Source organism: Triplophysa dalaica, chromosome 13 (assembly GCF_015846415.1).
Source record: "Triplophysa dalaica isolate WHDGS20190420 chromosome 13, ASM1584641v1, whole genome shotgun sequence".
Classification (NCBI taxonomy): Eukaryota; Metazoa; Chordata; class Actinopteri; order Cypriniformes; family Nemacheilidae; genus Triplophysa; species Triplophysa dalaica.
In genome coordinates this window covers 17119473-17141339 of record NC_079554.1, presented here as the reverse complement: position 1 = coordinate 17141339, position 21867 = coordinate 17119473, and the positions used below count along the sequence as shown (strand labels likewise).

At 36.2% G+C, this 21867-nt stretch overlaps 2 protein-coding genes across 6 annotated transcripts in view; one reads left to right on the top strand and one right to left on the bottom strand.

The window, feature by feature from the left end:
* cnih3 (cornichon family AMPA receptor auxiliary protein 3) overlaps nucleotides 1-6793 on the bottom strand; it is a 33930-nt gene extending 27137 nt beyond the window's left edge. For both annotated transcript variants that reach the window (XM_056765125.1, XM_056765124.1), the window contains exons 1-2: nucleotides 6654-6793; nucleotides 758-826 (exon numbers count right to left, since the gene is read on the bottom strand). In XM_056765125.1, coding sequence (XP_056621103.1) covers nucleotides 758-826; nucleotides 6654-6731 — 147 coding nt within the window. In that variant the 5' untranslated portion in view covers nucleotides 6732-6793. The remainder of the gene's footprint in view (nucleotides 1-757; nucleotides 827-6653) is intronic.
* Nucleotides 6794-6923: 130 nt separating this feature from the next.
* Nucleotides 6924-12279, top strand: LOC130434783 (spermatogenesis-associated serine-rich protein 1). 4 transcript variants are annotated; one of them, XM_056765121.1, is made up of 8 exons: nucleotides 6937-7054; nucleotides 7137-7168; nucleotides 8491-8609; nucleotides 8883-9007; nucleotides 9127-9294; nucleotides 9397-9517; nucleotides 9777-9833; nucleotides 10255-12279. In XM_056765121.1, the coding sequence occupies exons 3-8, from the start codon at nucleotides 8500-8502 to the stop codon at nucleotides 10376-10378; spliced, it is 705 nt and encodes a 234-aa protein (XP_056621099.1). In that variant the 5' UTR covers nucleotides 6937-7054; nucleotides 7137-7168; nucleotides 8491-8499; the 3' UTR covers nucleotides 10379-12279. The 4 variants fall into 4 exon arrangements, with proteins under 4 accessions (XP_056621100.1, XP_056621099.1, XP_056621098.1 ...); XM_056765120.1 differs by lacking the exons at nucleotides 6937-7054; nucleotides 7137-7168 and adding exons at nucleotides 7450-7674; nucleotides 7813-7876; XM_056765122.1 differs by lacking the exon at nucleotides 7137-7168 and having other exon boundaries at nucleotides 6924-7054.
* The last annotated feature ends 9588 nt before the right edge of the window (nucleotides 12280-21867 follow it).

The following is a 21867-nucleotide window of genomic DNA, read 5'->3' as shown; positions in this document are numbered from 1 at the left end:
TGTGACTCACACACTTTGTCTCCATGTCACCATGCCACCTTCTGAGTGAGATTTTCTATATGAAGCCACAGATCCAGTCAAAAACATGTTCCGAACCAAAAATATCTGTGTCGCTAGCTCAGCTTCTGTCAAAACATAATTTGGCGGGGTATCAAGCGCATACAATGTGTAAATTATTCTGCATTGCTGATGGCTAGAATGACAATAATTCTAGTTTGGGAAAACAGTTGGTGTTTGGAAAAGGTTGGAAAAGTTTCCTCTGTATTAAAGAATTAGCCAGAGTAAAGCTGCCAGGGCCTCCAGCAGAGGAAACACAACACATAGACAGATGCTCTATGGATTATTCATGCAATGCTGCGGATGACAGGAAATATTTTGGAGTTTGGTGTGAACAGCACACCTGGTCCCCCCAACAGATCAAAGGGGTTTGCCTAGCCTGCTCAGTCCCAAGACGAAAAAATTGGCGAACAAACTACAGTTATTAAAATAATTATAATCCAAACGTCCAGTACACAAGCATACTATTCCCATATATCTGTCTTTTTTCATAAGACAAATGTCAAAAAAAAATTTGACCAGGTAAAACTGACAATGCATTTACTTTAACAATAAGGATCAAAGATTTGAAAATCTATATCACATTTCAGAATCTATACATTTGAAACAAGGATTATAAATATGACATGAACACATGAAACAGCGGTGAAGGATGATAAATGTCAAAAGATCACATTTATCTTATTATTACATGACTTACAGCGTGAAGTGGATTGCCCTGATCGATTGGAACCTTGAAGTCTGTCTGAAGCTCATCAAAGGCTGTTATCTGAAAAATCAAAGAAAAAAGGAGAACATTATCTTTATTATAAGGCTGGACACATACATTGGATCTGTAGTCAGTGTTCAGTCTTTAAGTATACCAGGCTTTATTTATTTGTTTATTTGTTTTTCGTTTGATTTCACCTTTATGTTATTCCAGCATCGGTGGAGAAAAGAGAAAGCAGAGCTGAACGATAAAGATGAAAAATATATATGTTTGTATATTTTCATGACATTTGATATAAAACTTAAAACATGAATAAAGGTATTTTTTCCCACTAAACCAATACTAGAATGGTGGTTAGTTTAGTTGTTTTATTTTTTATGCACCAGCCAAATTAAATTGATATGAGGTTCAAATCAGAGACACTGTTAAAACATCTGCCCTCTACTCCACGTCCTTAGAAAACCTTATGGCCAAATAAAACGTTTATTGGAATCATCACACAGTTTACAATGTTGGCTCATTTTATTTCCCCCATAAAAAACATATTATGAATATTCAAAAAAATCACCCAGGCCTAAACAGAAGTAGTGCTTTGTGTAAAAAAATCCATAATCACACGGGATATAAAAATATTTCTTTTAGCAACTGCATTCTGGCAAAAAGGATTCTGTTGTACCTGCACAAGACAAGTGAAGCCTATAAATTAAAGTTGGATCAAATTAGACAAGCTTATTTCCCCCGCTACAGACCAAACTGACCTCACTTTCTGCACTGCCTCGCTCTGGTAGTATATCAATGTTCTTTCAATTCTGTAGGCGACAAGAAAACATATCTGGCAACTGAAGTAGGGCAATGTGGTCTGGATCCCATTTCCAGTTGATCTAAAATGTATTTATTTGGGTTTGGGCTTTGTGTAGAGCAGTTGGCTTCCTTGACACCAGACTAATTCAATGATTTTTTTTAAAGGAAGTTTGTGCACAGTAGTAATTTAAAGATAAGGAAACGTCTTTTAAGACACTTCCCAATGCATCTATCAAAATTCTCTGCAGCTTTTAAATCCTGTGTCCGTGCAGCTAGACCATCAGATACATTGATGTGTAAAAGATCAATAGAAAAAAAATCCATAAAATGCATTAATTCTGGCTCTAATTGAATTTTAATATCGAGAACGACAAGATGCCATAAAGCAATCAGATACTACGGAAGTTACAAATTTTTTTTTTTTTTCCAAATGTCGAAGAAGCATAAAAAAAGCTTTCACTGCCAATCATAGGACAAATATCTTCCCATACTGTAGGTTGTGTGTTTTCTACATTGTGTGCATGCACTTAATCACAAAGCATACGCAAGCATTACGCCACAAAAACGTTAAACGTAAATCAGCAAAGTAGCATGTGCACAAAGCAGCCACGTGGAAACATTGCTGTTATATTCCCTCAGTGGCATTAGCAAACCCATTTGGGGATTACATTTTAAAAGTGTGAAGAAGAACTGTATACTCTATAAATATACTTTCCTACACTATGTAGGCTACTCTAGAATGCATTCAACAGTGTAATTGGTTTTCAGTAAGTAGCTTCCATGTTCAAGGAAGATCTTTGAAAATATAAGCAATTAGTTCATATTTCGGCATCTCTGCACAAACAACAATGAACAGGAATTCATTTTAGAGACTTCTGTAATAAAAAAGCATGAATATTAGAAATCAGGTGTTGATGATAAGGTCAAGCATAATAACTTGGATTTGAAGGAACAGTATAGTACAGAAGTGTCTTATTCTTCTACATCGTCACATTATTTCCAGTAGTATTAACCTATCATCACCTCTTTCAAATCACCTGGGATGCTCAGTTTGATATGGTATATGGTATAATAATAATGCATTTTATTCACCTACGTATACTGTAAAAACACCAAAACTTCTCTCTTAATCTCACATAATTTACTACATGTATATGACACAAACAAATAATTTCATATTAAAATGTTGTTTTCTTCTTGTACAGGATCCAAAATGTTCAAACTCCTGAAAGCATATGCATCGTATATATTTAAATCTCTCCATTGAGTTAATATGTCTTCAGAAGTGAAAGAATATATGTTGATCTCATTTTACAGAATTAGTAAAGCAAGCACATCTATGTGCTAAATTCAATTTTCCTTTTTCAGAAATACCAAGCTGATCTTACAGGAATTTGTAACAATTCGTTGTGAATCGTACAAAAACACACGATTACTAGGAAAAAAAGTAATACTGAAGCCCACCCCTATCTTCGCCCCTACAAAGTTGTACTGAAAGGTATGAATGAGATTATACAAATTCGAATCAGCCAAAATTAGCCATATCATAGAAAGTTACTTTTTTGCCATGAGATTGTGTTGGAAATAACAAACTCTCATTTTGGAGTTTAACTGTTCCTTTAAGGAAACACTGTTTTCCAGTTCTGAGTTTATCATAGGTATACAGTGAACAGGGTTCTCTATTGTCTGAACACGGCCATTTCAATCAAAAATTAAAATAATATTAATAAATAAAAATAATTATGGAAATCAAATCAGAATTGTTCATAAATCATATACGCAGTGACAGTGTGTGCAAATGACACAAAACATGGTAAAGAATGTCCTTGATATAGCCTACTTCCATTATTCAAGACATGTTAAAATTCAAACACTAATACTCCGAGCACTCAGTCCACCTTGTAGCATAATCAAGATGCCCTTCAATATTAAACAAGGGCTCTTTGGAGTGCTTTAGAGGGAAAACTGGAATTAATGTAGAACATTTAGAACAACCTCTGTACATCTCGATGACATAGTCAACATTTAACAGATGAATGCACCACTGCATTCACAGATCATCTAAATCCTGTTCTAAACTTTGCAGTCTGGCGGGAGCCTTGCAGGCACTAATGTGTTTGGTTTCTGTGAAAGTGTGCCTGAACATCTGCCAAGGGAGTTTTTGAATGTTAGTTAAACTAATGTGACGATCATTCCCCCTCAGATGTCGAATAATACACATGGGTAAATATACAAATTATGCATCCCTGTAAAATGTTATAAGGTATCAAGACACGAAATTTAGATTTTACTCTGGCATAATCTGCAGACATTAAAGAGAAGAAAACTTGTTTGCTAATCTTGTCTGGTGGTTAATGGAGGTTAGGTAGCATAGAAGCAAAGTTCCTACTGTATAAGCGACTTAAAACACATTTAAACCAATAAAAAAACAAACTGTGTCCATGAACACCTGAGAAAAGTTTGCAAACTTCATTCAGCCTGTCAAGCAACTGCTATTGAAATGATCAGGAATGCTAATATAGATTTCTTCAACTGTTTCTGACCTTCTTGGAAAAAAACATCTACTCGATTTACTTTTTACCATTTACAGAGTTTAAGAATCTCAGAGACCAGTGTAACTTCTCATATATTTCGGTAATGTCAGGAAAGTTCAAACGGATAACAAAACTTTCCCTTAAAGGTGCAGTTTGTGAGAATTTTGCAGTAAAATCACTACTAGGCTAGTGTTATATATTTTGTTCAACTGAGTATTAACAATATCTCAAATGTTTCCAACTACTTGTAAAACGGCATTCTAAACGGTGACACAGGGCTGTGCAGTCGCCTGTCAATGGCGTCATATGACGTAACACCTTTCAAGACGTAGCTGTGTCCCAATTCAGGGGCTGCAACCTTTAAGGTCGCGGACTTAAAAACGAGGACCTGGTTTTCAAAGCACGGAGCCTCAAAAGTCCAAGAAGCGAACTGAAATGAGACGGTCTAGCCTCGAGGAATTTCCATATTGTGTCATTTGCGTCACCTGGTGCTCCTGTTGCGTGGTGACAGCAGGACATAGCAGAGACGTTTCTGACTTTTTAAACAAATACGGAGCCAGAAAAAAATATATTTTATTTTTCGAGAATATGACACGTTTATGTAGACTAAAAAAGACCCAACAGTATATTAAATAGCCAACCTTACAAATTAAAAAAACACAATAATGCACCAGTAATGTTAATTAACAACATCTCATATAATAATAAAACACTGAAATTGACTGTTTTTGTGAATGACATACTTTTAGTTAAATAAAGTTTTGACAAATTATTTAAAAATGTCACCCCGTTACAGGCGCACAATGGATCTCGGGATAGCCAAAGCTGAAATAAGGTCGCATTTTGGGACTGCTTTGAAGCAACTTTTGAATCGGGACAGCCTTACCAGCCTTCAGTCGCGCTGCTGTGACGCAATCGGTCTTAAAATGCGGCCTTCAAAGCACGCAGCCCCCAAATCGAGACACAGCGGTAGAAACCGCATGACAAGAGTGTCGTGGACATATGCGGAAGTAGAGTCCAGCGTCTAGCAAGCCACTAGCATTTTTCGAGTAGTCCCTTAATTATGGACCACAACTATTCGCAAAATTAATAAAACTTTACCTCATCCGCTAACATGATTTCTTGTTCCCGTCTGATTGATGGGCATCAGCGGTGGAGTTAAAGACAACAGATCCCATCATTCCTCGCTCCTTCACAGCGTCATCAAGCTATTCATTGTTGTTGTTTTGATCGTGCGCCCCCTACCGGCGGATTCTACAAACTGTACCTTTAAGATACTGAGTAAAAAAAGTATGAACTAAAGTTCTGATATTCATTATCCCTTAGGCCTAGAGAATACAGATTACTTACTTCCAACGCAGAAATAATCACAATTGAATTTATAGGTGCAAGTTCTACTTCTCTTTGATATGTATTAGTAAGATCTAAACTCCCATCATGGCTTTGAAGGGCATTGAGAAAGTTATAGGTAAGATCACTGACTCTTGTACATGCACTGTAGGTTATATATTACACAAATTAAAACACAAGCCATGCAACTGAATCTTAGATCAAAACCTCAGAAGTGAAGCCAATCAAGCATTTAACTGATGTGAAAGGGGATCATCACGTCAGGAGGTTCCCATTGCGAGCGTATCAAATTAAGTCTATTAAATATTCAAAAGCTAAATCCGCTGAGGTGAGCATTCCTGCCTTCCCCACACAATAACGGACAAATGAATGTAACTTTTTATAGAATACCTGCAGGACACATTTACATTTCTGGATCTAGGAAACAGGGTGAGTAAATCGTGGCACTCATAACTGAGGGTCAAATGTGATTTGCTGATAATTACCCCTTACATAGCACTTGGGGCTATAATGTCTGTTGCTATGCAAAAAGCAAGCTCGGGGCGAAACACTGTGCTGACCCAAATCTGTAGCAGTCTTGTGTTGTGAATGTGAGCAAGTGGTATGCTTTCATGCAGTTATCCTCAAGGGAAAAACAGTGGTACACCTTCCATAAAGTACACGTACCAAAAGGACAGAGCATCAAAACAGGTCAGTCCCAGCCAGTGGTCTCACTGTAAGAGAATACAGACTGTTCACGCAGCAGGATCCATAACACACAGGGGTTTAACACAGGTATGCGTCTTCTGAATTGTAATTCAATGTGTTTAAACAACCCTCAAGCTGTTTCATCTCAAAAGCATTGGGAATACCCACAGAGAAAATATGCAAAATACTTTTTCTTATCTGACAGAGGAAGACAGACACAAGCTGGTCTCACAGGCAAAATATGCGCAGATGCTGCCCAACCAAGTCTTGCAGACAACCTCGCAGTTTTTTTTTTACACCAAACGATTTGCAGTGACATATTGTTTCAAATTGGGATACAAAATCAGCCAGACACATTTATAACACCAGGGAGCGTTTGATCAGGTGAGTGACGGATTGACGGTCTGATGCGGCAAAAACCGTGACCCTGTGACTCAAAAGATGTCAAACGCATGCATGCAAAACGCTGTGTTTTCACAAATTTACGAGAGCACGTCAAATATGCACGGACTTACATGCCAGATGGCGAAGAAGATCAGAGAAGCACAGAGGACAAGGGAAAGCATGTAGCAAAAAGCGGCGAAAGTGAACATAATTGAGCAAAGGGGAATGAATATCTCCAGACGGGAACGCGGTGCTCAGCGCCAAAGTGGATTCAATGAATGGAGGCAGTTACGGGGCTCGCCGCGCAGACAGCATCATCTTCTTCGTCAAAATATTTGCAACAATGTGTTGCAAACCTCTGCTCCGGTTTACCGCGATCGGTTTGTCATATTCTCAAATGAGTAAAAGTGCAGCGGCGTGTCGTTGTGTTGCTCGACTTGCAGCGGCGTTGCAAAGTCCTTCTGAGATCAAGGCATATTAAACGCGCATTAATGTCCCGTTTAGTCTCGTTGGCAGCGATGGTCCATTGAAGGTAAGGACTGTGAGGTTCTGAACTCTGGGTTAATACATGATGCGGCGTACTGGCAACCAGCTTTATCTTCTCTTATCTACAGTATGGAGGCGCAGAAAATATGCTGGCTAACAGGTGGATTTAAAGAGCGCTCTCTCTCTCTCTCTCTCTCTCTCTCATTCTTACTCTCTCTCTTTCGCTCTCTCATTCTTACTCTCTCTCTCTCTCTCTCTCTCTCTCTCTGAATTTAAGTGAATCACATTTAAAACAGAACAAAGCGAGTCTTTAGTCATATCATTATGTACAATCTTTATGTTAAACAGGTGATGGTTCCTATTCGCCTTTTTAATAGAAACCATTAGAATATGTATTTGTATTTGTTTTTAAACAGGATTCGGTTTAAAGGTAAAATCATTAAAAAATAAAAAATTTCCCATCCTAGTAAAACAATAAATAAATAGGTAGGATACAACGTAGCTTTAAGATCGAAAAATAAAAGCCCTTATTGGAATCCTTGTGTCGTGCGCCACCTTGCGTTTAGACTAGTTTCGACAGAGTTGGCCAATTTTGGATGGTTTTATTTTTGGTAGGCCTGATATAGGCCTATGATAAACAAATCGAGTAAAACAAGTTTTATATAGGTAAATAATGCATTGTTTTACTAAACAAATGCCCTAAGGATTTATAATGCATTTGTTGACACCGGTAGACGGCTACTGCCTGTTGTTTATTGTTTCCCTGGGTGACGGATTGTTACACAAATGTTGAATCTACTACAGGACACTTCAAGTCTGCAGACTATCACGACATATAAAGTCATCCTTTATACAAAATGGACAGGAGGTAAGATTTACCGATAAGAAATTTGTGCGAATAAATATTAGGCCAACCTTTGTTTTCAAACATATTACTTTTTATAAATAGCCACATGTTTGGGTTAAAATAGACGGAAATGCCCAAACATGTTTAAAATGAAGTTTAAATGGTTTTAACATAGAGATTTCTTTGAAGCTAAATGAAATAATACTTAACTGTCAACAAAAACTCATTGTCTTCTTTGCTTTTTACAATAGCGTTTGCGTACTCTAAATCACTATAAATTTAAATAAACAAGCATACCCTTGAATCATCCTATTAAACAAAAATACCACTCTGTTTACAATATTATCAATATTATCTAAAATGAACTTATAAATTATGTGTTTCTTTTTTTGATGTAAGCGTACTGCTTGCCAGTGTGTAGGCTAAATAAGGAAATCACAATAAACATGCCTAAATTCTTACATATAGAACATTACATTACATATACCTAAATTCTTACATAAACAACAGATACATTTTTGAATCACAGCACACATACAATGTCTGTACATGTATTAGATTGTAGAGTTTAATACGTGCTAAACAAACGCTATAACCCATTGTGATTTCTTATCCTTTAATATTTAATTTTATAGTGAAATGTCATGAGCATGAATATGTGGAAACACACTGCCTCTCAACACTCACTCTGGAGTTCTGGAAAAGAGCAAGAGTTCAAGCCTCACATTAGACACGTCGAGCCTGTTCTGACTGAGTAAGCACATTACAAATTATTTTCTGTCCTGTAACGTGATTGATGAAATACTAAATGGAAGAAACTGCAGTTGCGTGTGACTTCTTTCCCACTGCCTGTCATTGCAAATGTCATTTTTTCAAATGCGTCTCACAAAGATATAAAACACTAAATATATATTTTTTCTGATGGATATACATGTTTTGCATATTTATACTTGGGTATATTATAACTACTATATCTACTATAGTTTAACCCGATAAACCATTGTGATGTCCATATTTATGGTTTAAGATGTGACCTGGACTGGAAATCCCGTCTGCGCTGGATAGCTGAACCTCGATACGGTGATGCCCCACTTCCGCACATCAAAGACATAAAGTTTCCCATCGAAAGAAAACTGATGAGGTCATTTCCACGTAAGTTAGACTTTAATCAACAAAACCTTAATGTCAAATTATTAAATGCTCCTTCTTTGGAGTTTATCTTTAGATTTTATTTGTCTCCATCCTTTATATTTATTGACATGTCTGTTAAGAGTCTAATATGACGTCCTGGACTGAGTGGAGCTTTTATCCAAATTTTGGACAGCCCAAGATCTATCACACTGGAAAGAGATGTTTTATAGACAATATGAATCATCCAAGAAGCACAAGATGTATTTCAGAGAATTCGCTGGAGTCATCCATAGGGAGGAAAAAGAAGAGTAAGAACTACTTTTTTACATCAGTTTACCTACTGTTGAGTAACATGTATTTTGATGTTTACAGTATGTAGGAGATAAGGTCATTTATATTTTTATTTAAAGGCTTTTTTTTGTTAGCCAAAGATAAATTCAACTCGTCAACAAGAGCCAGACCTTTTCTAGTTCCTGAGTATAGCCCTGGCTTCCACAAGTTTAAATCAACTCCAAACACAATTACTTTTGGGTAAGCTGAACAACTTGATTTGTTTTTAGTAAAAAATCTCAAATGATTAAATGCAATAATACAGGCACCATACAGATGCAGCTGCTGCATATAAAGTAAAACAACAGATACAATTTGCTGTTTGTAACACAAGACTCGAGCATGAGGGCAAGTTCCCCATGTGTGTTTATTAATAATAAAGCAATATGGCAGCATACAGATGTCCATGTTAAACTGTCAATAATAGTGCAAATTTTCTTATGTACCATTATTTCTCCAGGTCTATAACTACTTGTGGGTCATATATTCACATACAGGCCCCTCCAAAAGAGTTCAGGTACATCTGCCGTTATTCTTTAGTTGCTTTATATTTTTTTATACTGTAATTTGATACGTTTTAATTGCATATTGAAGGCATTCCATTCAAACCTATAATCATATCAGACAATATATGAATGTCTGTATTTGACAAATAAATCGTACATGTGTCCTTAGGTGTGACATAGCAATATTTATAAATCAAGCTGTTCATATTAGGCCTGCATTGTTTTATATTATTAATATTTCTATTTATCATAAAAAATAGCATAAGAGATTTTTTTCCCTAGATTTTTTGCCATCACACCTGACAACTACCAATTTACCATTTTACAAACACTGAAGAGCAAACTTTTTCAAATCAACAAACAACAATTGTAAAAATTGTCATTGTGTCACGGTTATATGTCATACTATATAAGCATATTATATGTTTGCAGAAAATCTTATGCAGAGAAAAACAAAATTCGAGAGAAAGAAAATGACATTCTTGAAGTCGAGAGGCTAAACAACTGGAAACCAGCGCCAGATGTCTATTCCAGGGCAGTTTTGCAGGAGATCTAATTTGCAACCGGTTGAACTCTACATTCTACTAAGAATACTATATTTCTTACATAAATCAGTTATGGCTTAGCTGTATAACTATACACTAAGAAGGATTCAAAGCAGGCCAACGTTTTCTCAAATGCTATAGACTTGGGAAAGTGGATGCCCTGACCTTTCTTTGCCGTATTTTTTTTAGTGGGGTACATTCTCTAGGTGTTTTCTAATTCCTTGACAATTCTCTGCTTTCATTATAGTCATGTAATGAACTTCTGGTGTTAAATCTACTTGACAAATATAAAGTCAGCTTGCATTGCAGCAGTCTAAATATGCATCTTTTACAGCAGTTTTTACTTGTGTAACATTCTGTTGTGGACCATCTGGTTTGTTGATATCTAGCCATCGTAGGTTAGACTTTGCCGCAAAATTAATGTCCATACGGTTCATCCGAAGGGCAGAAGAATAATGCCCAAGAGTTTATCGACACGCTACAGTTTAATTGTCATCCACCTACACTTTCTTTAACCTCACACAGCACACCCATACATGTGTTTCTGTGAGCATGATTAGCATTGCTAATGTAATTACTGTCCATAACTTGTACTGCAAGCATGCTGTAGAGAGCAATAATATTCTTTCACTCTGTAACGTTTCTAAGTTTTTCAGTGCTCTATGTTTACCAGAATTACTTTTTTTTAAAGGTCTTTTATTTTTCTTGACAAGTTCTTGTGATATGTAAAGAATGGATTTCCAGAGTAACACTCTAACAATCTTTAAAGCCTCTGACATACTCCCTTGAGGTCGTCTAAGCGGTACAGATCACCTTTTGAGTGCATTTATGTCAAAAAGAAATGACATATCCCTGGCATAAAAGATATGTGTCACACAGCATACTAATTTGACACCCTCTTTGGCATGAATGCATTGGAATAAGGTAAACATGTCTTCCTCTAAAGTCTCTTTTTTGAAATGCAATAAGAGCCATCTCGTTTCTAATTGGTGTATTTGACATCATTACGTTCTATTATATACCATTCATGCTTTTAAGTATCTCAGCTACAGATTATATCTGTTTCATGTTAATCCTTTTTAGAAGCTTTTCAAACCACAGGCACTTTCTTTGGACTACTGCTGGGCATATTGATTTACCCATAATCACTCATTGATCATTTGCCATAAAAAAACACAAGACACAGCACTCTTTAAAAATGTGTTTCTTGACAGGTTAGTAAAATCTCTCCAGATAAGATACTGGTTAAAGTGATAGCTCACCCAGAAATGGAAATTCTGTGATCATTTACTCACCCGCTTATCATTTCAAATATTTATGGCTTTCTTCTGCAGAACACAAAAGAGGATATTTTAAAGAATGTTGGTAACTGAATAATGATGATAAAAGACCTGAATTTCCTCAATCACATCTATTGTATGGACATAAAACCAATGTAAGTCAATGGGTACCGCTGTGATCCGGTAACCAACATCCTTCAAATGATCTTTTTGTGTTCTGCAGTAGAAAATCAAAGGTACATTTTAATGAAAGATCACGTTTATATGAAATATGTCCTTATTTAAGCAACCACTAGAGGACACTGTTTGTCTTCCATTTGAAATCTTGCTTCAATGAACAAACTTGTTCTTCTGAAATCCAAAACTATATATATATTTTTTAGTAGTTCTAGTTTACAAAATCCAACATTTATTATTATTTAGGTTCATGGTTTAGGGCTATACCCTAACATTATTGATGCTGCATCAAGCACTTTTGTCTAATCAATGGACTTGCAAGTAATCTTCCACTTTCTTCTCGATGTGGCTCAGTCATTTCCCGTAACATTGTTTAGCATATACACGCGGAGATCATTGCAGATCATTTATATTTTAAGGGTCACGTCATTAAAAACAATAAATCCTGTTTGTGAAGTTAACATGCTTAGTGTGGGTTTTTTATGACAGATCTTAAACTAGCAGAAGTTCACCTCCTGATGTATTTTATAAACGTATACTTATCTTGTGAATAATAAAGCCGTTGTATGCACCCTGCAGCAGTAATAATCGCATTAATAAATTATATCTCATACATTTTAACGACAATAAAATGACACCATACAATGATTGTTAAAGGTTCTTTGTGGATTTTAAATTAATTAGACGTTCATTCACATTGAAAAGTATTTTAAAATAGCAATGCACAGATAGAGCAGATTTATTGACAAATAAAAACATTAAAGGGACAATCCGAAATTTTCGAATGCGATTTTTCGTATTTGGTGCTAGTGTACGGTGTCTCTGAATTGTCAAGACGCTTCTCAAAATGCTTGCTACGGATGCGAAAAACGCAGGAAATCGAACCCAGTACGATTTTTTTTATTACGGACGAAAATATTGCAGGAAGTGTGTAAATGAGATTGACGCAACGTGAGGTCGTAGCCTATTTAATTTTTAACGTTCGGAAATGCATTGAACACTGCAGTATTTGTAGTCTGTTGTTGTTTAATTCAAACATTGCTGCTATGATTCCTTTAGTCTCCTTCAGCCATCTATGATTTGCGTTCGGTGGTCAAATGGCTTCATTGTGTGAGGAGAAAAAGTGAAACGCTTTCGTTCACCAGCCATTGCTTTTTCAGATCTTTTGAAGATTATGTACCCAGTGATGTTTAGAATAAATCTTCAATGTCGCTGATAATGTATGTGCTTAAAACTATTTTTTTTAAATACATATAATCGGAATCTAGTGTGCAGACGATTTCAACTGCTACTTGCAAGTAGTCCATCGATTAGTACACCTTAGAAAATATGTTAAAAATAATGTCTGCTCACATGAGACCAGGCTGTAGTCTATATTAAAAGTTTTATTATTTAACAGAATTGGGCTTCCTCATGAGGGCTGTAACGCAGAGTTCACATGATCAGCAGAATTCTGTTAGCTTTACCAACACCCTCTTATCGCACACGCTCACTCACAGAAATGAATCATGGCTGTCTGCTAATAGTGCATTTCTACAATGCCATTAGTAACTGAAAACGTTTGCACGATGATTTAAATACAATATGTCTTGCATATCAACTAGCGGATGTGCTACTGTAAGCAATAAAATCACAGAGCACCGTCAAATTCAGAATCGAGAAGTGCATACTTCAAGACATTACTTTTTTAAAACCTAACATTGTATCATCTTAAATTCTTTCGTTTTAAAAGAGACATTTGTACATCTGAACACTCTTTATTTCACTTTAAATCGAAATGCACCACAGGTCGAATCCATCTGGAGCTGCACCGTGTGCCTGGGCACCTCTTGGATTTGTCTATTGTATGGGCCAATCTGTGTAGGACGCTGTCTGCCGGATCAGCACTTTTTCTTCAGCCCACAATTTTCCGAGCTCAGCCTCCTCTTCCCTTTTGCTTGACTGCTGGTGTCTTACTGCCTTGTATTCACTCTGGTGAATTCAACTGGTGATTTTTAATTTAACTTTAGTGGTTGGTTTTATAGTCACTGCTCATATAAATCAGCTCATTGAATATACAGCCCTTCTCTACCATTTGTTAGTTAAAGTAGTGTCCTTGTAGAGCATGCTGCAAGTTCACCCTAATGGAAATGCACTGATAATCAATACTATACAAGAGCAATACAATCAAGGGATTGCTTTAGAAACAGGACTTTGAATTGAGTATATTAAACATGGGGAGAGTATTTAGACCCCCTCCCCCAAACAGGGTCCGGGCTTTGCAAGTCATTTAATGAAGACAAATCTTAAAGGTCCAATGTGTAGTCTTATGGGGACTGTTGATAGAAATCCATTATAATGTACATAACTATGTGTTCAGAAGTGCATAACGAAATTCATGATGAAGTTTTATTAATTTAGAATGAGCTTTTTCTAACTGTGTGTACCGCGGGTCCCCTTACATGGATATCACCATTTTGTTTCTACAGTAGTCCAAAACGGACAAACTGCTACAGAGCGCATTTCAAAAATATGTTATCTCCTTCCGCAAAGACGTGAAATCGTGATAACATCTTAGTTCTGCGTCAGCCTCCGTAGTGCTTTGAAAAGGGAAGGGTGGAGTGAGCTGTTGGTTGGCAATTCGCAACCTCACTGCTAGATGGCGCTAAAATCACCACATTGCTCATTTAATAGACAAAACGTGAAGGTATCATCAACCTAGCTTATTTTGCTATCTTTCTAGTCTATGGGAAAAAATAGACTTTTGGTCGTGGCAACCATTGCGGTGCTAACTTCCGGGTTGGCCTACAAAAATACGTTATCCCTGTGGCGGTGTATAATGTATGTGCATGTGTAACCATCTTCTAGTGTGATGGTTGGTTTAAGATCGAACTTCTCTTCAGGTCTCTGTCTAGCTATTACAGCACATTTAAAACCACCACTCTGCATCACTGCTGCTATCTTGGGAGGCACACTTCCACCAGTGTACACTGGCTGATTACACCTGGTCATTTCTGCTTTTGCCTTCATTTTACTCACAGCACTCCGAAACTCCCCAAAGGGATCCCATTAACTGCTGTCACAAACCCAACTGGATGTGTGAGGTGAGTGACGGTACAGAAAATACAGCGCTGTCCCCTTTAAGCTAAGAGAAACTCACTTGTATCTGGGCTAGCTTTTGGAAGGATGCTTAATGATAATGCCCTGAAGCTCCTTCTTAAACCTCAGTTTATCTCTGTGGACTAAACCATGCAGTATATGATTTAAAATTTAATTATAAATATCCTAAACCACAATAAAAACATTTTCAAATATTTTAAACTATAATATTCATATTGAAGTCAGATTAACCTGGTAAAAAATAGCCCATGGTTGCTTTGTTTTAGGTTTGTTAAAGGGATAGGTCCCCCTAAAATGAAAATTCTGAAATGAATTACTCACTCTCTAGTTGTTCCAAACCTGTATTCATTTCTTTGTTTGGTTGGACTCAGAGAAAGATGTTTGGACAAATGCTTTTAACCAAACCGTTCTTGGCCACCATTCACTACCATAGTAGGAAAAATTACAATAGTAGTCAAAAGTACCCCAGAACTGTTTGCTGTCCTACATTCTCAAAATATCTTCTTTTGTGTTCAATAGAACAAAAAAATACTATTTTCCTACTGTGGTAGTCAATGAGGTCAAAGAACTGTTTGGTTTTAAGCATTTTCCCAAATATCTTCCTCTGTCTTCATCAGAACAAAGACATTTATTCAGATTTGTATAGCTGGAAGGTGAGTAAATTATGATAGAATTTTTATTTTTGGTGAACTATACCTTTAAAGTGTATGAAAGCAAACTCACACCATATGAGGTGCCAGTCAAGGGAGGTAAATATCTAGAGTATATAAATAAAAAGGTAGTCACTCACTTGTGCAAACTTTAATTAGACCAACGTTTTAATAGACATAGACGTTTGTCCAAATAAAGGTTTGAACTATCCTTTTAACACAAGCTGAGTTGTTTATATTTATATTTGCTTCTTAACTGCAAATGTTTCACCGTCAAGAGTTGTCAAATGTGGTTTCTACTTTTAGATGCAGTTCAAAGTGAAGTCTTCAATTTCATCTAGAATTTACATCAAATGTGCCTGTTTTACCCCATAACAACAGCCAGTAAATAACAAGCGCTCCGTGCTTCTATTATTCAAAGCCCACCATTTTCCAAGTCAAAACAGATAAGACATTTTGCACATGGCTCCTCGACAAAAGAGTCTCGAAAAACTTGTATCTCTATTGACTAGCATTGCTCCACACACCCTAACCTTCACCTCATTATCAGACAAACAGCGCCTTCAGGATAAGTGTCTTAAATCAAAACAGCCCTGTAATGCAATGAAATTGGGGCTAATCTCAGAGAGGCCTGTTTGCTGCCTAGGAATAAAGAATAGCCCGTGGATGTGTGGCAGCGGTGATAAAAGCAAATGAGAAAATCAAAGAAAGATAGTGGCAGTCTTGCTTTGGGTCCAGGGTCCATCGCCCTGCCCTTTTGTTTTCTAAATGCAGTTTTGCAAATGGCCCCCTCGCAGAAACAATATCGCATTTATCATAATCGCGTGAGTTCATGGAGATGGAAAGTGAATTTCACATTCTCCGTCTTGCTGAGGGGGTCTCCTCGCTTATTTGCTCACACACCTGCGCTCTTCTCTGGTAATGGCTTTTGAGAGAGGACAGCTGAGATGCAGAATGGGGTTTGCGTGCCGAATGATGCGACCCTCCAACGATCGAGTGCCAGGGTATGACCTATCGGTTTATCAGGTTGTGTGTGGATATACAGTTCTTAGGTTGAAACTTTTGGCTGAAGTTTCTTCCAGTATTTTATTCTGCAGGATTAACCACGTTGAGCTCTTATTTGTCACATATAGCCATAGGTGCATCCCAAATTGCATACAAACATTTTGGTTTCCTTAAATATATGAGTTAAATTAAATTGGCTTTAAAGACCTTCAACATTAATATTTTTTAAGTTTTTAAGTTAAAATGACTTGAAGGTAGCAAAAAGGTATTTTACAGTGTACGTACTGTGTACTGTTTTAAGTAGTCTGAATATTGCGTTCACACCAAAAACTGCAATGTAACGTTGTATCGCAATTACCCAGATGATGCACTTTTTCATCCGGAAAAAAATATAATGTGCATTTGAATAGTCATTTCCAATGTTTCTGTATTGGGAAATTGAATTGTGTTTTATGACAATATCCTATTTTAAAGTGATACACTAGATGGGTGAGTACAAAGTGCAAAGTATATACTTTTAGTATAGGCAACATCTTTTGGGACGTAGCATCCTTCATTTCCACATTCACAAACAAGTAATCTTATATTCCACTCCTTAGTTTTCCTTTGTTCTCGTTGATATCCAGGACAGTGATATATGGATGTAGGTAGGAATTAAGGGAAATAGATGGAGGAATCTGTTCTCATTTCTGCTGTTGCGTTGCTAATCCTCAGTTGACGTGCTCTGTGGACGTCTGCTCAGCACCGCTGCTTCCTCAGAGTGTCAGAAATCCTATTTCACACACTCTTACTGTACTTTATTATGGATGACATGCCTGAGAGATAAAAATGGATGGTGTGAAGCCATTTAGCCGTTCTGTCTCTTCTGTGAAGCATTGCTGAGGAAAACAGTAAAAATTGTCAATATTGTTGAGAGTTGTTGGCACTTTGCTTCGGGGGATATTGGTCTTGTGTAACACAGAGCGCACAAATTTAACTAGGTTTTAACTACGTGAGACACAAACTGTTCTGTGTTGTTCTTGTGATTGCATTCATGTAAAGGTGTATAAATACTATATACTGTATATATATATATATATATACTGTATATGTGAAGAGTTTGGTTGCAAAATTTGATAAATCTGTTTGACATGTTATGTTATCATGTTTATTGTTTTTAATAATGTTAGTTAACTGTGTTTTTGTGTTATTATGCCTTAAATCAAAACAAACCATCTGCAGTTTCATTGATATTAATTGGAATGCAATCTATGGAACAAATAATGATTTTAAAGGAAATTCTGGACCCATTTTGGAACCAAACTCTTCATAGGATATATGTATGTATATGACCCTGAAATTAGCAGTAAATTCTGCCTTAAAGTTGTATATTGTTACTGTCCTTCCAAAAGCTTGGATATTCAGATTTGTTTTGTAAATTATTAATTACAGTGCTGTTAAAGTTGACAAGCACTTTTTAATACTTTAATTGTTTAGATATTTGCAAAACTCATTGACCGACATAAAGGATATTAACTATTTATGGCAAAAAAAATCATGTGGAGATACAATGTTTTAGAAGGACAGCAGCAATATTTAAAGCGTTTATTGCTGTAACTGTATTTAAACATGGCCTGAAAAGTAAAAACATTACACAAAATTAAATAAAATATAATGTATATGATATATACTGCATTATATTTTAGATCACCTCCTTATGCTGACAATCATCATGTTTTAACCCCTGAAAAGCCCCTATACATAGAACAAATGTAATTTATAACAACTGAAAAAAGGATCATGTAGAGCACAAAAAAAACATTTTACTTGAAGCGCTTGAGCTAACACAATGAAAAGTTGTCTCTGTTTCTTTAACCTCACTCACAGTTTCTTGGCAAATGTTAATTTAGTTTTTCGATGAAACGGAGCTTAAGGGTATTCCAGCGTGACTCATCAGTGCTGTTCTGGTAAATAAGGACATCCAGAGAGAAATCAACACTCCACATTCTCTTTGATCTATTCAGAGTAGGCGCAAGTGTGGCTGTTTTTGTCTGTTAAACCTGAAATCATTGCGCTTAACAACACTGACTTGAATTCAGTTTTTTTACCAGGCACTCTCTAGATCAAATTTTACCAATGCTTTGACAAACTGGTCGCCCCATGTGTTATTAGTATAGTTGCCAATCAATCTACTGAATCCCCTCAAAAAGTGACATCATTTACATTCTTTGCAGTTCAACTTATAAAAAGCCTGTTTCGAATTGCTTTTGCATATTAAACCAGTCTAGGAAAAGAAAAACAAACTCAACATTTTCGTTCATGCACTTTTAAAAACTGATGTAATACATGCAGTTACCAAGGCTAAAAATAAAGCTTTTGGCTTAAATTTTTGATCAGAGCTGCTTCAGAGGGACCTACAGTAAAAATGTCACCGCCAAATTCTAACGCCCAATTGCCGCAGTCACTGAATGTAATTTATAATTCAAACTGGTCTGTTACTCATGCATGTAATTGTTCACCTTCACACCCGTGTCCACCTGGATGGTTAAAGAGCAGCTCGGGCCTTCTCTGATACGTTTATTTACCATTATACTCATGCTGGCACAGCCATCTGTCAGCTAAAACGCTGCAACAAAGAGCCATTTCCGAAATTCTCTTTGTAATATTAAAAGCTTTCATGATGCTTGGGAATAATGACTATCATCATTGGCTTTGAGAATTTTAGTTAAAGGCTCTTTATATGAGTCATACGGAAAATGTAATTCTTCTCGTATTGTTCTAATTTACAGACTAACACTGCATTGTACCCCGGTGAAATTTCTTCGTTCCAGTTTGTTGAAATGATGCACATTTCATTATCTTGAGAAGAAGCAATGCATTGTGTTTGACATCATTACGTTTAAAAAAAATAAAACCAAACAATTCACAATTATTCATTTGACCTGGTCCATTGGTTCATATTTCAGATAATGTGAACAAGACTTCAGGAGATATCATTAAATATACAGTCACTGAAATTGCTGGTATATTCAAATGTTGTACAACGTTTAGTTAAATGTAAAAATATATAGATATTTTGAACAATCAGAAATGTGAAGCTGCTTTTACTTTACTTACAAAGTCAACATGTTATTTATTGCTAAATTTTAAAAGATATTTTCACAAAAAATATTAAATTCTTTACCCAACTTACAAAGTCAACATATATTAGTAATTTTTTTGATATTTTCACAAAACCTGATTGCAATCTTTTTAATACTTTTACCAAAATATTAAGTTCTTGTTTAAACGACTTACAAAGGCAACATGGTATTTATTACAAAAATAATTACATATTATTTATTATTGATCATTTTTAAAGACATTTTTATATTGTAGTAGGAAATTAAGTGGTGGGGGATTTTACCCATTATTTTGTGCAATTGGTTATATTTTTATATTTTGTATTTAACCTTTACATGTATTGAGAGTCTGTACTATCAAATCTATTGATACTTAAAAATTATCTTTATTTATCAAATGAATGTAATGTAAAAAATACAGTATTTGATCGACCTGAATGTTTGAGTGCCATGATGTCTACCAAACAAAGAACATCCTTGTCACAGTTTTTGTTTATTAACATGCTCGCCATACATCTGCAAATAGCAATGAAAATCTTTCTTTTTAGTAGCTGTTCACCTTTCAACCTGCACCTGCATTGTTAGTTTGCCGTCATTTCTGAAAGCATTCTTGAAGAATGCAACGCAGGTTTCCCTCCCTGTGCATTTTAAGGCAAATTTGCATAGACCCCGAAGATGACTGGGAGATCTCCCTCAAAGATCCTGTGCCACAGCTAAAACATATCTTAATAGCCACAATTTTGACAGACTGACAGTTTTATCAATATACGTTTATATTAACCGCATATATAAGCCGCAGTCGTTCTTGCACTAATTTTGTGGATTACACCAGATACCAAAGCGGACATTGGCGTGTCACGCTGCAGCAGAAGTATTCCTGGATTTATTTACGGCCTCCTAAGGTTTTTCCTGGCCCCCTCCTTTCCTGCATTGCTTTATGTACGTGATCAATTATTTAGCATGTGGCTTCCTCCTGAGCTGCCTCCTGCTATGCTCAATGGAGGATTTCCTCCTCCTGCAAACGCTGCAGTGCTGTCATTCAGCAACATTCAAAGGAATTTAAGTTTCTTTTTTACTATGGCACTGTGGACTTTTAGATAATTAACTTTCACCGATTTATTGAATGTTTCAACTAAATGTGCATCACAGTGTTGTTTTTTTGTCAATGTGATGGAAATTTTCAGGCATTTCAGTAAATGTGATTTCAGTCACATCTCAAATATTTTTTTTTTAATAGCAATAGAGAAAACCTTTCAGTATTAAATGGCTACTAACACAGAATAATAAATGAAGTTTTCAAAACTTAAAATAAAAATAACATGACATGATGGGTTGGCACTCCATCCAGGGTGTATCCTGCCTTGATGCCCGATGACTCCTGAGATAGGCACAGGCTCCCCGTGACCCGAGGTAGTTCGAATAAGCGGTAGAAAATGGAATGGAATGGAATGACATAAAAAAGGTGAAAAATATTGGACATTAATGAAGAAATGAGCATAAAATCTTAACCCCTAGTTAGTCTAGTTGAAGAAATTCCCTTGAAAGAGATAACTCACTCCAAAACCTGTATGTGACTCTGTTTCGCCCGTTAAACACAAAATTATGTATTTTGAGAAATGTCTCTGTGCTTTTTCAGACAATAGAAGTCAGTTGGGCCAATGTTGTTTGGCTACTAACATTCTTCAAAATATCTAACCTGATCTCAATTTGTAACTATTTTACAAGGCGACTTATGTGTATGAATAAATATGTTATGAATCGTGCAAAAACACAATACTGAGGCCCCACCCTCTAACCCCGACTCTAACCCTAATGTCACGCGAAAGCTAATTCTACTAAAACGTGCGAATGAGGTCGTACAAATTCATACGAATTTGCCAAAATTAGCTACATCGTAAAATGTAAAAGAAGAAAAGGTCATACAGGTTTGGAATGACATGAGGATGATTAATTGCTGCAAGCTTTTTTGGGTGAACTATCCCTTTAATATCCCTTCTAGGTCCCACCATAAAAGACTCATGTTTCTGATATACTAGGAGAAAGTAGAGCTGTCCTTCATCTACTCTACGATCACGTTCAGTTACGAGAACATACAGTATGACCACCAGTGTACAACTTATAGCCTGCTGAAGGGAGGACAATTCAGCTGAGATTTTAAAAACCGCAGTCATTGAAGTTGTGATCGAGA